Consider the following 17,394-nt stretch of genomic DNA (forward strand, 5'->3'; position numbering starts at 1 on the left):
CTTTTGTGCAAGCAGTTTTGTGCCTTTTTTCTTTGCTTTGAAACTGATTAAATGACTGATGGGAAAAAAGTTGTGAGATTTGGGGGGATTGGTCTATTGTGTAGCTTTGACTTAAAGAATATGTATTTTATAAATAAAAATTCAGATTTTTAAAGACTATTATGGTATTTATTTTTAAGGATTGTTTAGGGAAATTGTACATTGTAATTCACTGTGTCTGAGCTTTGGCCAAAAGTGGTGGGCTATAAGATCCTGTATTAAACTAAACTCACTATAACAATATTTGGAGTGCAGGGAGTGTGTAAACAAATATACAGTAATAGCCTAATCAATTCCTTCAAACATCATAAGAAGTAAGTGTATTAATGATGGAAAAAAGGAAGGAAAAAAAGCCTCAAAGAGCTCCAGGTTATGTGCTACCTTCAGAGCTGAAGCTTTCATCATTGGCATAAAAAAAACCTTCTTTACACAATCCAAAAAAAGTGTGATTTCTTCAATTTTTAATTAATGTTCCAGATAACACTTATCTTATAGCAGTCTTCTCTAACTGGAAACAGAGCCTCATGCATATCTCTGGTCCCACCACGGTAACTAGCGATGGCCAGCGTTTCGCTATGCAGCTTCAGGGTATCGCCAACTGGGAGTACAAATAAAAATATGTATTGTACTCTAGCGCAACTATATAACAAAGTTTCAAGAAAAGCAGTATTGCATGCTTCTTAATCGTACCTTCAGATGCGGCAAAAACCTTAAGGAGGTATTTAGCCCTTCATGTCTGCCTACACATGAGGAAGTATTAATGGGGAATCCAAGTGCAATTAAAGGACATAAACGTTGTACAGTGTTTCAAGATCCTGTTAGTAAAAAGAATTTCGTCTTCAGATCCAATACATGTGGAACAAATCATGTGATCCGTTGTTTGATCTGCCCTCGTGGAAAATTATATGTTGGGCAAATGACTCGCAAACTTTCCATGTGGCTGACCGAGCATAAAAGTACAATTGTTAGCGGTAAACTGTTTTACCTCTTGCAGCTCATTGTGTTTAGTTTACCCATGAATTTGAATCTTTGCGTTGTCTTGTTTTACAATGGATTGCACCACCGAGGAGAGGCAGTGACAGAAGGAAGATATCATTACAACAAGATCAAAAATGGATTTTTCGATTGAAAACTCTGGAACCGCTCAGTTTAAATGTGCGGATTGAATAGTGTCACTTTTTTTGACGAGATGGTTAAGATGAGTTTTATCCTTTTGTGGCATCTGATTTGGATGTTGATGATCTGGGCGTCTTACATCATGGTATAAAGAAGAGGAACCATGGTTGCAGTCCCACGAGAGCCATTTTCAATCAGTATTTGCACAATTAAGAAGTGTGCAATACTGTTTTTCTTGAAACTTTGGTATGTAGTTGTGCTAGAGTCTCATACATATTTTTATTTTTAGTCCCAGTTGGTGATACCCTAAAGCAGCATAGCGAAATGCTGGTTATCGTTGGTTGCCATGGTGGAACCAGAGATATGCATGAGGCTCTGTTTCCAATGAGAGAAGACTGCTATAAGTGTTATTTGGAACATTAGATAAAAATTGAAGCAATCACACTTTTTTTTGGATTGTTTGATGGACATTAAAGATTTGTGTAAGGAAGGTATTTTTATGCCAGTGATGAAAGTTTCAGCTCTGAAGGTAGCACATAACCTGCAGCCTCACTTTCCTTCCTTTTTTTTCCATCATTAATATATTTACCTCTTATGATGATTTAGGGAATTGATTACATTATTATTGTACTAGTAAAAAAGGCCCATTCCTGAAAGAAATGAAACGGGCGCTAGCAAGGTTTTCTTCGGAGTATGTATGAGAGTGACTGTGTGAGAGAGCGAGAGAGTGAATGTGTGATTGTGTGTGACAGAGAGAGAGTGAGACTGGGTGCGAGTGTGTCTGTGAGAGAGAGAGTGTGTGTGTGAGATTGAGAGTGTGTGCCACCCCCCTCCCTTCGAGTTCCAGCGTCGTCCCCTCCCTCCCTCCTCTCTCCCAGTTCCAGTGTCGTTGTCCCTCCCTTCCAGTTCCAGGCCCCCCTCCCTAAGAAGTTTGAAAGTCATCTTGACTTACCCCGTTGGGGTTACGGCGGCCGCCAGCAGCGGTAAAAGGCGTGCAGGCTCGGCCCTTTTCTCTCTCTCAGCTGTGGTCCCGCCCTCATTTCCTGTTTCCGCAAGGGCGGGACCACAGCTGAGAGAGAGAAAAGGGCCTAGGCGGCATGCCTTTTACCGCTGCTGGCGGCCGCCGTAAGCCTGACTTGGTAAGTGAAGATAAAACGACTGGCACCGATACCTGAGCGGGAAACGAAAGGGACGTGCAGCAGCGATGCAGAGTCCGAAGACAGCGAGACAGAGGCGACCACAGTAATATCTCCTGACATCAGGCACGCAGGCTTCTACTGTGGGCGACTGATGTCAGGAGATGGTTACGAACGCAGGTAGCCTCACTGGAACGTTGGAGGAGCAAATTATTAGATTAGATATTTAAACTAAACTCAGTCAGATGTTATTCTCCCCCACCCCCCCCCCCTTCAAAAATGTAAATACAAACAAAAGGCATCGAATAGAGAATCAAGAAATATATAAATTTTAAAAAATATATATCACAAGCCATGTTTTCTGTAGCTAAGCTACAGTAAGGGAAGTTAAGAGCAATACAAATCCATTCAAAGTCTAATTGGTATTCGTATGCAAACAAGAAGGTAGACTCATGGACCAAAAATGTCTAAATGGTTCAACAAATAGACATAGTTGGGCAAAGAAAATTCCATACTTGACAATGAATCATATGAATTGAAAAGCTGTAGGCGAAAGACACAAACTGATTTTATCTGAGTTTATCTGCTTGTTTGACTGTGGCTATGGAAAAAAAAACTACCTGTATGACAGTGTCCAGACAGAGTTGGGGCCATTGCTAGGCCTTTCTCAGCATCACTGTATTGAATCAGTTCCTACTGTCAGGTAGTTATGACCAACTGCATTTTATTGGCATAATTTTTCTTGTCTTAAAATTGTTGATTTTTTCTATTAAATGTATATGTTTAACTCTTTCTTTGCAGGAAGAAAGGATTTGACATTAAATGGGTAGATGATACACATGCTCTTGGATTGTTCTCCAGTCACATAGCAGGTACACATTTATCCCTGTAGAGTGTGTGTTAAGTATTAAAATCTTGCTTGAATGTGCCTGTCTATGAGTTCCTTTTCTTTTCTATATTAAAGCTAGTGTATCCTCTTTATAAGATTGCATTGGCTACCAGTGGAGGCTCGGGTTTACTTTAAATTGTGTACTTTCATTTTTAATATTATTCATTGTTAGTCACCTCAATATCTGACATCTTCGACAGGCCTCTTAAGGAAGAACGAGACTGGATCAGTTACAAAATTTTTATGCTACAATTTCCTAATCCAAAAGGTATTTGTGTTTTGTTTTTTGTCAAAGTTTTGCTTATTTGGCAGCTCAATTGTGGAACTTCGGATTTTGAGAAATTATGTACTATTTTGTAAACTTTTAAAAGCTTTTATTTTTAACAAAATTTTAGCATGTTAATTTATATTGTAATATTATTAATTGGAATTTGCACTGAACCATGAGATAGATGTAGAACTTAAGAACGCCCATCTCCATGGGCGTCTATGTCCGAAAACAGGTATGTGAAGAGGCGGGACAGACCGTATTATCGAAAAAGATGGGTGTCCATCTTTCATTTCGAAAATACGGTTTGGATGGACCGAATGCCATGGATTTGGTCCCTTCTGAGATGGGCGTTTTTTTTTTTTTAGCGATAATGGAAACTAAAAACGCCCAGCTCAGAAACGTCCCAATCCAAGCCATTTGGTCGTGGGAGGGACAAATGTACAACACTACCATAGCTCGTAGGGGTGAAGAGGGCAACTACATGTGGGTACAGTGGGTTTTAGAGGCCTCCCATTTACCAACACAAGTGTTACGGGTGTGGGGGGGGATGGGCCTGGGTCTGCCTGCCTGAAGTGCACTGCAGTACCCACTAAAAGTGCTCCAGGGACAGGACTTGTTGCTGGTGTATAACCTTGGCACAGCAGTTCACACCTGAAGACTAATCTCGCTGAAAACGTCCTTTATTTGAATAAGCACCTTTACTCACAGTTAACTGCAGATCAGAGGTTGTGCCCCACTGGCAACGAGTCTCGCTGGTACTGAGATTAGCAGTAGGTCCGAGCTGGCAGTATGGTGTACAATGCCCTCTTTCAGTAACATTCAAGGTAAGAACTAAGTGCTGTAACGTGGCTAACACATGAAAGGGATCTAAAAGTGTCTTACACAAATGGTCACTACCTCATGGATTACCGGAAACAAAACAGGGCACACTCTGACCCAGTAAGCAGAGGGAAAAGCACCATGGGAGTAGAGCCTACCAACTACCAACATCGTGAGCATTTAACACAAGCTAGTGGAATCACGGAGCCCAATACCCTACACCCACCACAATGCATTGCTGATGTGACTCTGCAGTGCCCTTAACAGAAAAGGTGTCACACTCACCCAAGACCCACATCAGAACCAGGAAAAGGCTGTCAGAGGATAGAACACATTCTGCTGTCATGGAGGTGGGTACGGCATTTGAGGTTGGCATACAGGCTGGGGAGAAAAAGTTTGTAAAGTGGGGTTTTTTTGGTGGGAGGGGGTTAGTGACCACTGGGGGAATCCAGGGAAGGTCATCCCCGATTCCCTCCGGTGGTCATCTGGTCAGTTGGGGCACATTTTTGGGACTTGGACCTGAAATAAAATGGTCCAAATAAAACTGACCAAATTCTCGTCAAAAACGCCCTTGTTTCGATTATCAGCTAAAGATGCCCATCTCTCCTCGGCCGATAACCAAGCCCCAGTCCCGTCTTCGCCACGCCTCCGACACGCCCCCGTGATCTTTGTTCGTCTCTGTGACGGACTGCAGTTGAGGACGCCAAAAATCGGGTTTCAATTATATCGATTTTGGGTGCCCATGGGAAATGGACGCCCATCTCCCGATTTGGGTCGAAATATGAGCGTCTTTCTCTTTCGAAAATAAGTTGGTTAGTATTTGAGTGTTGTACACCGCCTAAACTTGGTTCCCAAATTAGGCACTATAGTAAATTGTCTATAAACAATGAACAATAACCTTATTCACCTCCAAGTGATATATTTAGGTACCGCCTAGACCGAAGTGGTTTACAATTTTCCTTTTCTGGTACTGTCCTTAATGTGATAAATTCTTTGTTCATATGTACCAATTTTGACATCTTAGAGGTGTTAGTTGGCCATAGTATAAAATTTTCAGGACTGTGAATTTTTTAAAAATGTGTTGTATTCCGTTTTCAAACCACAACATAAACATAATACAATATACTCAATGCACACTAATTATGTTAGGTCTAGTCAATGTAGCTGATATCTCCATTACCATGTATGTATGCACATGGTATATATATATACCATGCTCTATTCCATGTATGTTACATTCCATGCATGTTACCATGTATGTATGCACCTTAACGCAGTACCATTTGTAATTCTGTTACCCGGAAATGGCAATCGCCATTACGGCAAATGTAAGCCACATTGAGCCTGCAAATTGGTGGGAAAATGTGGGATACAAATGCTATAAATAAATAAATAAAGCCTTTCAATTACATCATTCCATAAACATCTCACCTCCTACCCCTTTTCTCATTCCCCCTTCCACTCCGTTCTCAGGTTCTCAACTAATTCAGTCCTATCAGTCAGTGGACTCTCTCCACCCACTAGGGGCCAACACTTTTTTTTATCTTTGCAGCTGCCTCCTTGTTCTAAATGGTTCCCACACCTGTCAGAAATTGTACAGGTTTTTCTTGCAGATGACTGTAAGTTTCAGCATTAAGTATATATGGTCCAGTCTTCTTAAAACTCTGCCCATCTTTGGAACTTTCTCTTGTTTCCAATACTCTGCCACTGTTATCCACATAGCAAGTATGCAAGTATCTGCTTATTATCCCCATGCATGTTTTTACCTGGCCTGTTCAGCAGCACTTCTTCCATCCACAGGTCAAAATTTATTTTCAGTAATATTCTCCCCGCCTCCATAATCTCGCCCCAGAACTTTCATATTTTATATGTTGAAATGTCCCTACCTGTCTGTTTCCTCCAACTTCTATAGTCACTGCCCCAAATATTCATCTCAATTAACAGATGTGTAATATCATCAGTATAACATTTTAAAAACCATGTTCAGTCAAATTACTCATAATGCCTACTTTAGTTAATCTCTCAGTTGTTGTTTCCCATTCTTTATCTTGAAATATTCTGCCTACATCTTCTCATCTCTGCCTGAATTTTGAAATCTGCTTCCCTGGTCCACGCAGCTCTTTATGTAGAATCCCCTTTCGTGGGTCCATGCTTAGGACTTTTTCTGTTGGTAACTCTTCTTTACCTAAGTCTGGCAAAGCTCTGCTCCTCAACAAGTAACATAGTAGATGACAGAGATAAAGACCTGCATGGTGCATCCAGTCTGCCCAACAAGATAAACTCATACTTTACCCTGATCTGCCCCTGCCACTTCCAATGTACAGACTGTAGAAGTCTGCCTGACACTGGTCTTGTTATCCAACCACTGAAGTTGTCATTGAAACCTTACTCCAGCCCACCCAAATCTGTCCAACCACAATCGGGGCACAGACCGTAGAAGTCTGCCTAGCACTGGCTTTGCTTCTCAATTCCTGGTGTTGCCATCTAATCACTGCTAAGCTTGTTTGATTCCATTCCTTCCTAATAGGATTCCTTTGTGTTTATTCCATGCATTTTTGAATTCCATTACCATTTTGATCTCTACCACTTCCTGTGGAGGGTATTCCAGGCATCTACCACTCTCTCCATGAAAAAGTACTTCTTGACATTATTCCTGAGTTGCCCCCTCCCCACCCAACCTTAATTTATGTCCTGTAGTTCTATCACCTTTCCATATCTGGAAAATATATTGTTTGTAGATTAATACCTTTCAAATATTTGAATGTCTGTATCATATCACCCTGTATCTCCTTTCCTCCAGGATATACATCTTCAGGTCCTCAAGTCTATCCTTGTACATCTTGTGGCGCAAACCCCATACCATTTTCATCACTTTTCTCTGAACTGCTTCGTCTTTTTACATCCTTAGCAAGATGCAGCCTCCAAAACTGAACACAGCACTTCAAGGGGGGCCTCACCAACGACTTGTACAAGGACGTCAATACCTCTTTTATTCTTCTGGTTATACCCCACTCAGTGCACCCCAGCATTCTTCTAACCTTGGCCACTGGCTTGTTGTTTCGTCACCTTGAGATCCTCAGACATCATCACTCTCCTGAGCTGTGCTTAGCAATCTCTCGCCTCCTATCTGATATATCTCCTTTGGAAATCTGCACCCCAAGTGCATCATTCTGCACTTTTTCACATTACATTTTAACTGCCAGACCTTTAACCATTCTTTTATTTTTTGGAGATCTCTTCTTATGCTTTCTACTTCCTCTGGGATATCCACACTACTGGCTATCTTCGTGTCATCTGCAAACTTTTCCTTCTATCCCTTCAACAATGTCTCTCGCAAATTAACAGAATCGGCACCAGTACTGACTCCTGAGGCACTCCACTACTTACCTTCCTTTCTCCAAGCGAATTCCATTTACCACCACCCTCTGTTGCTTGTCAGTCAACCAGTTTCCAATCAAGTTCACCACTTTGAGTCCTAAGTCCAGCCCTTACAGGTTATTTATGAGTCTTCTGTGATAAACCGTATCAAAGGCTTTGCTGAAATTTAAGTAGATTACATCAAGTACATGTCGTTTATCCAGCTCTTTGCACATCCAGTCAAAGAAATCAATCAGATTCGTTTGACAAGAATTTTGCTTTGGTCAGTCTATGTTGCCTCTTATCTTGCAAGAAAAGAACACAGCGAAGGTGACAAGATGGATGAAGCCAAACAAACTTCTACTGGACTCAGAAAAACGTTCACAGCAAGAGTTTATTCTTAAAAAACTGGACTTGACACGAGTCGTGTTTCGGCCGTTCAGGCCTGCCTCAGTAGTCCCTGTATGGCAAAGTGCTATTGGTTCTCATAAGGAGAGTCTTGTGCAAACACTGGATTTCTCTAACAACACCTTAGGAGAATGGAGAAAGAAAACTTCTGAGCTTCTTGATGAGAGTGTGAGCGCCACTCTCATCAAGAAGCTCAGAAGTTTTCTTTCTCCATTCTCCTAAGGTGTTGTTAGAGAAATCCAGTGTTTGCACAAGACTCTCCTTATGAGAACCAATAGCACTTTGCCATACAGGGACTCCTGAGGCAGGCCTGAATGGCCGAAACACGACTCGTGTCGAGTCCAGTTTTTTAAGAATAAACTCTTGCTGTAAACTTTTTTCTGAGTCCAGTAGAAGTTTGCTTGGCGTCATCCATCTTGTCACCGCTGTGTTCTTTTCTTGGTTTTTCCATTGCAGAGGTCCGCTTTCTTCTGTGTTTGCCGGCCTCTTATCTTGCAACCTGTTGGATTCTAGAAAGTTAACTATATTTTCCTTCGGCTTCTCTCTATCATGTTCTGCCCTCAATGATGCCACGTTTTGTTTCTTTGGCAGGAATGTAGTAGAGAGAAGACTTCAGAGCCAGTGCAGGTTGCCTATAGGAATTGCAACAGTCAACGGCTCTGAGTTAGGACCAGAGGAGGGGGTTCAGAGAGAAACGGGCAGATGTTGGCTCATTAAAAAAAACTATATTGTATGTACAGTGGTGGAAATAAGTATTTGATCCCTTGCTGATTTTGTAAGTTTGCCCACTGACAAAGACATGAGCAGCCCATAATTGAAGGGTAGGTTATTGGTAACAGTGAGAGATAGCACATCACAAATTAAATCCGGAAAATCACATTGTGGAAAGTATATGAATTTATTTGCATTCTGCAGAGGGAAATAAGTATTTAATCCCTCTGGCAAACAAGACCTAATACTTGGTGGCAAAACCCTTGTTGGCAAGCACAGCGGTCAGACGTCTTCTGTAGTTGATGATGAGGTTTGCACACATGTCAGGAGGAATTTTGGTCCACTCCTCTTTGCAGATCATCTCTAAATCATTAAGAGATCTGGGCTGTCGCTTGGCAACTCGCAGCTTCAGCTCCCTCCATAAGTTTTCAATGGGATTAAGGTCTGGTGACTGGCTAGGCCACTCCATGACCCTAATGTGCTTCTTCCTGAGCCACTCCTTTGTTGCCTTGGCTGTATGTTTTGGGTCATTGTCGTGCTGGAAGACCCAGCCACGACCCATTTTTAAGGCCCTGGCGGAGGGAAGGAGGTTGTCACTCAGAATTGTACGGTACATGGCCCCATCCATTCTCCCATTGATGCGGTGAAGTAGTCCTGTGCCCTTAGCAGAGAAACACCCCCAAAACATAACATTTCCACCTCCATGCTTGACAGTGGGGACGGTGTTCTTTGGGTCATAGGCAGCATTTCTCTTCCTCCAAACACGGCGAGTTGAGTTCATGCCAAAGAGCTCAATTTTTGTCTCATCTGACCACAGCACCTTCTCCCAATCACTCTCGGCATCATCCAGGTGTTCACTGGCAAACTTCAGACGGGCCGTCACATGTGCCTTCCGGAGCAGGGGGACCTTGCGGGCACTGCAGGATTGCAATCCGTTATGTCGTAATGTGTTACCAATGGTTTTCGTGGTGACAGTGGTCCCAGCTGCCTTGAGATCATTGACAAGTTCCCCCCTTGTAGTTGTAGGCTGATTTCTAACCTTCCTCATGATCAAGGATACCCCACGAGGTGAGATTTTGCGTGGAGCCCCAGATCTTTGTCGATTGACAGTCATTTTGTACTTCTTCCATTTTCTTACTATGGCACCAACAGTTGTCTCCTTCTCGCCCAGCGTCTTACTGATGGTTTTGTAGCCCATTCCAGCCTTGTGCAGGTGTATGATCTTGTCCCTGACATCCTTAGACAGCTCCTTGCTCTTGGCCATTTTGTAGAGATTAGAGTCTGACTGATTCACTGAGTCTGTGGACAGGTGTCTTTCATACAGGTGACCATTGCCGACAGCTGTCTGTCATGCAGGTAACGAGTTGATTTGGAGCATCTACCTGGTCTGTAGGGGCCAGATCTCTTACTGGTTGGTGGGGGATCAAATACTTATTTCCCTCTGCAGAATGCAAATAAATTCATATACTTTCCACAATGTGATTTTCCGGATTTAATTTGTGATGTGCTATCTCTCACTGTTACCAATAACCTACCCTTCAATTATGGGCTGCTCATGTCTTTGTCAGTGGGCAAACTTACAAAATCAGCAAGGGATCAAATACTTATTTCCACCACTGTATGTACAGGGGTAGGAGTTGGGGTGGGAAGGGCCCACCCAGGTTAACTCTGGGCCCACCCAAAATGGCAGGTCAGCTTACGCCCCTGTAAATTGGCAGTGACTATATTTTTTTCGTACCACCGATGTGTTTGACTTGATAATACTGAAAAACATCCCTTCCCTTTAGCTCATACTCCTGCAAATCCCCAAACTCCACAGTCCTGTCACCCTCCACTAATTGCCCTGAATACTTTATCCCTTTGTCTGCCCATCTCTTGTAAACTGAATCCAATCTCAGCAACAAAACTGCCAAAATTAGATAGGGAAACAACTCTGTCCTATCTGCAAACCAGGTTGCCAGAGTGAAGTATGTCATGGCAGCCATTTTCAGGAAGCTACCGCTAGGGGCAGGAGCTAGGGGGGAAATCTGTGGGAGGGGGTTGTTGAGGGGGCTATGCAGCACATTGACGAGGATGAGAGGGGCCTGCAGAACATGGGAGGGGGGGGGGAAGGGTGGATTGGAGGAAAATGATTTGTTTAAATTTTATGCGGGTCCCCATCAGTAATCAGTGCCAGGTCTTAAAGTAATCCATTTAACTATGTGGGTGCCAGCACTAAATATTGCCAGTACATGCATAACCCCGGCTTCTTCCAACGCAGCCCCCTGACTTACCCATTTTTGTTTGGCAGCAGTCAGAGGCGATATTCAGAGACATTGCCCGGTTTAGTATCATTGAATGTCGGGAGTGAGGTGGCCCCAGGAGATTTAAGTGGGCAGGAGCCTCTTCTGCCCGCTTAAATCACTTTGAATATTGGCCAGATAGCCTCCAATTCAGGATCTTTTAGGTCTAGCCATGCCTTTTCCAGCTCTCTTAAGCGCCAACCTTTTCCTATTGCTTTTTAATGCTATTTTTCCAAACTAGCTATAAGGTCTCTTCAATCTGGGTGCAAATTTTATTATCCTCCTGTCTTGATGCCATCTGTACCCCCCCCCCCCCCCCCAGCCATCTCAAATTACACTGGGGCATGGTCAGACTAGGTATTTATCTTGATTTTATTGGCTAGGGTAAGATGCAGGAGCTATTTTTCTATTAATCAGGTGCACGCGCCATTTTGTTTTCTCCCGCCAACACTCTTTCCAGTGGGCAGTCGATACTGGGGTTGTCTGAATATGGAGCCTTTGTGATCTGGAGCGCTTCCAGACTTGGGCTTTGGTAGTTCCTCTTTTGTTGTTTCCATTTCTGCGATGGTGGGAGCTCCAGTTGTTGTTTCTGGTCTTCTGAGTTCTGGAGAATTTTTTTTCACCTGAATTTATGCTGCTCTTACACCAGACCGATTTGTTAAAATGGGCCCTGCCACTGTCTCAGCCAGCTCAGGTAGGGTTTGGCCCTATGGGGGACTTGGGACAGTCCTCGCAGCCTTTGTTGGGGGACCCAGCGAAAAAACGTAGTCTTGCTGCCCTCCATATCTGAGGTGAGTTCGTTGAACTCCGTTGCCCCCTCTCTTCCCTGGTAGCTTCGTCGGGGGAGTCTTTAGGCCCCTCTCAGCTCGATGAATTGGAGAAGGTGAAAATTCATCAGGAGGAAACTGATGATCCCACGACTGTCTGTATTTTCCATAGAGAGGAGTTTTGCGCTGATTATTTGTGATCCAGAGGCGCAGGCCGCAGCTATGGTGAATAATTAAGATAGCAAGCACACGGACACCATCCAGGGCATTTCCTGTGCATGAGGCCATCCAGGAGCTGCTTATGGCTCAGTGGACTGCTCCCAATGGAGGGTTGAAGATGGCAAAGGCTATGTCTCGCCTCTATCATGTCGGTCTGGAGGATAAGTTTTCACTTCCTAAGGTGGACTCCTTGGTAGCAGCAGTCACTAAGAAAACCACTGTCCCAGTGGAAGGTGAAGTGGCGTTGAAGGACATGCAGGATAGGCGGCTGGAGGCTTCCTTTGAAGTGCTCTTTTGATATGTCTGCTCTTGCCCTTAAGACTTCTATCTGTAGTTCTTACACAGATAGAGTGTGCCTTAGCTTGTTGCAGCAGGCGCTGGAGCATGATCCAGGACTCTCCTTCTGCCTTGGCTGCCGTTATACCCCCGATGGAGTTGGGGCTGGCATATTTAGCAGACTTCCTGCATGATTTGGTGCGTGCCTGCCAAGGAAATGGCTTTGGCGGTCACTTCCCGCTCTCTGTTGTAGCTGCGTCATTGGGCGGCTGATATGGCATCTAATAGCAACTCGCTAAATTACCTTTTCATGGCAAACTACCTTTTGGGGAGGATTTAGAAAAGCTGGTGAAGAATTTGGTTGATTCAAAATGTTGGTGGCTCCCGCAGAATAAGCTGAAATCTGCTTTGCGGTCCTCTGTTTTGAGATATGAGATGGTGCCATCTGGGCCATGCAACCACAGCTTTCCAGGGTCCTTGATTCCAGCAACGCTCTTCCTTTTGGGTGAAAAGCAGGCCTTGGGCCCCATGCCTCGTCAGGGGAATTCAGGGCGCTCCACCCTTCGGTACTCCAGTTAGGGGGTCGGCTAACTCTTTTACAAGGAGTGGACCAAGATCACCATGTATATTATCAGAGATGGTTAGCGGCTCAAATTCTCATCTCTCATCGCTGATTTTTTCTTGGAGTTGCGGTGCACCACGAGATTCAAAAAATTAGTGGTCCATGCCACTTTGCAGTCCCTACTGGACCTGGGGACAGTGGTGCTGGTGCCCCTCTACAAAGCATGACATGGCCAGTATTCCATTTACTTCTTCGTCCCCAGGAAAGGGGGCTCTTACTGCTCTGTTTTTCACCTCAGGAAGGTAAACCATTTTCTGAAGGCATTTCTCCAGATACACCAGCCTTGAGGAAAGCTGGAGTTCAATCTCATAGTGACACGATTGAACATCAAGGTAGACCGATTCTTCAGCAGAAGGTGGGAGTTCTGATCCATGGGGCTAGATGCACTGCTGCAGCCCTGGCTGGAGTTGGCACTCCTCTATATCTTTCCACTGTGGCCCTTGATAGGGAAGTCTTGCACAGGATTGGACATCACTGGGGGGAGGGCAGTCATTCTGGTGATCCCAGATTGGCCATGATGTCCTTGGTATGTGGACTTGATCCATCTTCTAGTGTTTACAATCCTTCGGCTTTCATGCTCTCCCGATCTGTTTGCATCAGGGTCCAGTTCAGATGGAGGTCTTATGACCTGGCTCTTGAGAGGTCGAGACTGAGGAAGAAGAGGTATTTAGATGCAGTTAGGTCCAGGAAGCAATCCACTACGACAGCATTTGCTAGGGTTTGGCATACATTTGAGGAATGGTGTGTGGCCCGCTCCTGGCCACCATTTCTGGCGACTGTGCCATAGTTGTTAACCTTTTTTCAGGTGAGTCTGCAGAAGGGTTTGGCATATAATTCCCTATGGATTCAGGTGACAGTGCTTGCCTGTTACCGGGGGCACATGTCAGGTACTTCTTTGGCATCTCATTCGGATGTGGTTTGTTTTTTTGAGGAACTCTACACCTACGTCCTCTGCTTCACCGGCTATGCCTGACCAGGAACCTGAATCTGGTGCTCAAAGCTCTACAGTGGGCACTGTTTGAACTGTTGCGCAAGGCTTCAGACAAGGATCTACTCTGAAGGCAGTGTTTTTGGTGGCTATGGCCTTGACAAGTTGTGTCAGGATTCATTTCTTAAATTTTCAGAATCTGGAGTTACGTTATGTACGTTCCCTTCCTTTTTGCCAAAGGTCCTCTCAGGCATTTCATCTCAGTCAGCCTCTCTTTCTCTCTTCGTTTAAGAGGGAGGACTGTCCGGAGGATTTTGCGAGTCTTTGATTTTTGGATGTTCGGAGGGTGCTTCTCTATTGTTTGCAGATGTCTAATGATTTCTGGTGTTCGGATCATCTGTTTGTGCTCTTGTTGGGACCCCGGTGGGGCAATGCAGCATCAAAGGTGACGATTAAACTTGGATCAAAGAAGTAGTTTCCTGGGCCTATGTTTTGAAGGGCTGGGCTCCACCGCTGACGTTGCAGGCCCATTCCATGCGAGCATAGGTGGAAATGTGTTCTTTCTTTGGAGGAAATTTGTCGGGCAGCTACTTGGGCCTCCTTGCATACTTTTTTGAAGCATTACAGATTGGATGTGGCCACACGAGCAGATGCCAGTTTTAGTGCTGCAGTGCTGTCTAGGGGAGCGGCAGCTTCCTACCCTGTTTAGGGATTGCTTTTTACATCTCACCAGTTCCTGGATTCTTCATCTGCAGAGGCTAATCCTTTAGTTGCAGCAGATGAATCCGATCCCACACGTTCATCTGTGTTTTGTTCTGGTCTTTGACAGGGGTCTCTGTTGTATGTGTTTTTTTCAGATTTAGTTGCAAAAAAATGAAAAAAGGGGACACGGGGACTCGATTTTGTTCCTGTCCTGTTTGATGAGGATTCTGTGTTTATGAGGAAGGCTTCCAGGGTGTTTGCTTCTGGTTCTGTTTTGTGATGAGACATATACTTACTGATGGGGCTGGCCGTCTGGTATCACTGTCTTAAGTACTGTGTTCTCTATTTCCACCTGTTGGTAGATGGGTACAACCCACCAGTTTCTGGATTCATCTGCTGCAACTAAAGGAAAATAAGACAAGGTTACACAAAGAGAGAAGAGGTGCAATCAGAGAAATACAGGAAAAGCCCAATATTTCAAAATCTTTAACGTTTACCCCATACTGAGCGAACAGTTAAGCCCATCGTTCTGATATAGTGTTAGCATGAATTATAATAGGCTTTTTTTTAAAAATAGGCTTTTAAACCTAACTTGAACATTTTATAGTTAGATTCAAGTTCTTAGTTGCACTGTAGACTTTCAGAGGGTGGGCATCACAAAAAGGAAGGCCAGATGTCACTTGGACCCAAAACTTGCTGTATTATGTATTTATTGAAGCCTCTTCAAGGACACAGAGAGTTCGTGGAAGAGACATTTCTGTAATCAATGTGACTCAGGATTAAGTCTGAAAGAGGAGGTTTGAAATTTGCCTTGCTTAGGAGAGGGTGAAGCAGACCTCCAGTAAGATATCATGGGAAGGAGAGCGAATGATGAGGTTGCAGGCTTGGGGGAGTGTGAGGGGAGCAAATGACATGAAGGAAGAGTTAAGGGGTGAAGGGAGAAAGCAGCTGAAGGGGAGTGAGGGGATTAGAAGATACATAGGGAGCAAAAAGTGAGTGAGGGGATTGGAAGGGCTTGGGGTATCAGGAAAAGAGTGGACACCCCAGAGGGAGTGGAAAACATGAAAAAGGATCTGAAGAAGCTAGAACAATGGTCTAAGGTCTGGCAATTAAAATTCAATGCGAAGAAATGCAAAGTGATGCACTTAGGGAATAGAAATCCACGGGAGACGTATGTATTAGGTGGCGAGAGTCTGATAGGTACGGACGGGGAGAGGGACCTTGGGGTGATAGTATCTGAGGATTTGAAGGCGACGAAACAGTGTGACAAGGCGGTGGCTGTATCTAGAAGGTTGTTGGGCTATATAGAGAGAGGTGTGACCAGCAGAAGAAAGGGGAGTGTTGATGCCCCTGTATAAGTCGTTGGTGAGGCCCCATCTGGAGTATTGTGTTCAGTTTTGGAGGCCGTATCTTGCTAAGGATATAAAAAGAATCGAAGCGGTGCAAAGAAAAGCTACGAGAATGGTATGGGATTTGCGTAACAAGACGTATGAGGAGAGACTTGCTGACCTGAACATGTATACCCTGGAGGAAAGGAGAAACGGGTGATATGATACAGACGTTCAAATATTTGAAAGGTATTAATCCGCAAACGAATCTTTTCCGGAGATACGAAGGCGGTAGAATGAGAGGACATGAAATGAGATTGAAGGGGGGCAGACTCAAGAAAAATGTCAGGAAGTATTTCTTCACGGAGAGAGTGGTGGATGCTTGGAATGCCCTCCCGCGGGAGGTGGTGGAGAGGAAAACGGTAACGGAATTCAAACATGCGTGGGATAAACATAAAGGAATCCTGTTCAGAAGGAAAGGATCCTCAGGAGCTTAACCGAGATTGGATAGCAGAGCCGGTAGTGGGAGGCGGGGCTGGAGGTTGGGAGGCGGGGATAGTGCGGGGCAGACTTTTACGGTCTGTGCCAGAGCCAGTGGTGGGAGGCGGGACTGGAGGTTGGGAGGCAGGGATAGCGCTGGGCAGACTTATATGGTCTGTGCCAGAGCCGGTGGTGGGAGGCGGGGATAGTGCTGGGCAGACTTATACGGTCTGTGCCAGAGCCGGTGGTTGGGAGGCGGGGCTGGTGGTTGGGAGGCGGGGCTAGTGCTGGGCAGACTTATACGGTCTGTGCCCTGAAGAGCACAGGTACAAATCAAAGTAGGGTATACACAAAAGTAGCACACATGAGTTGTCTTGTTGGGCAGACTGGATGGACTGAGCAGGTCTTTTTCTGCCGTCATCTACTATGTTACTATGTGAAAAGGGGAGAGATTAAGGGGTTTGAAGGGGGTGCTCTTCATTGCTTGTGGGAGGGGATATGGAATGTAAATGAATTGGAAGGGATATGAATGGAGAACAGAAGAGGGATGAGAGTCAAAGGATAATAGGGGCTATATAGGGTTTTATTTTTTTTTGGGGGGGGGGGGGGAGGTTGGAGAGCATGGAGGGGCATATTGGTGGTGCCGTCCCTTAGTTCCGGGTTCTGGTGCTGAATTGGCCCTCTCCTGTATTTTTGACTGAAAGAGGAGATGAAAGGTGCAATTCCCTAATCACTGTGTCAGAAAAAAAGCAATGTCTGTATGTGCAACTGCTGGAACTGTTTCTCCTATAGAAATGGTTGTATGGTACAAGTTTATGCAAGATCTATTTTTTGTAATTTTATTTAGTTGTATGTAATAAAAGTGAATTTCAAAGATTGTTTTTCAACTCTGTCTTGACCGACTAGTGCACTCGGGGTCTGTATTGTTGTTTAGAAGTAATTCTGTTTAAAAATGATTGTTTAACTTTGATTGTGTGAAAATAAGTTGGATTGCAGAAGATAAGACACAGCTCTAATTAATTTGGTATGTGAAGAGGAGGATGG

General features: G+C 44.4%; 1 protein-coding gene across 5 annotated transcripts in view; it reads left to right on the forward strand.

Annotated features, from left to right (window-relative positions):
• Window positions 1–17,394, forward strand: part of R3HCC1L (R3H domain and coiled-coil containing 1 like) — a 150,448-nt gene that overhangs the window by 109,406 nt on the left and 23,648 nt on the right. For all 5 annotated transcript variants that reach the window (XM_030202905.1, XM_030202907.1, XM_030202903.1 and 2 more), the window contains one exon: window positions 3,093–3,163. In XM_030202905.1, coding sequence (XP_030058765.1) covers window positions 3,093–3,163 — 71 coding nt within the window. The remainder of the gene's footprint in view (window positions 1–3,092; window positions 3,164–17,394) is intronic.

The sequence above is a fragment of the Microcaecilia unicolor genome, chromosome 5, assembly GCF_901765095.1.
Source record: "Microcaecilia unicolor chromosome 5, aMicUni1.1, whole genome shotgun sequence".
Classification (NCBI taxonomy): Eukaryota; Metazoa; Chordata; class Amphibia; order Gymnophiona; family Siphonopidae; genus Microcaecilia; species Microcaecilia unicolor.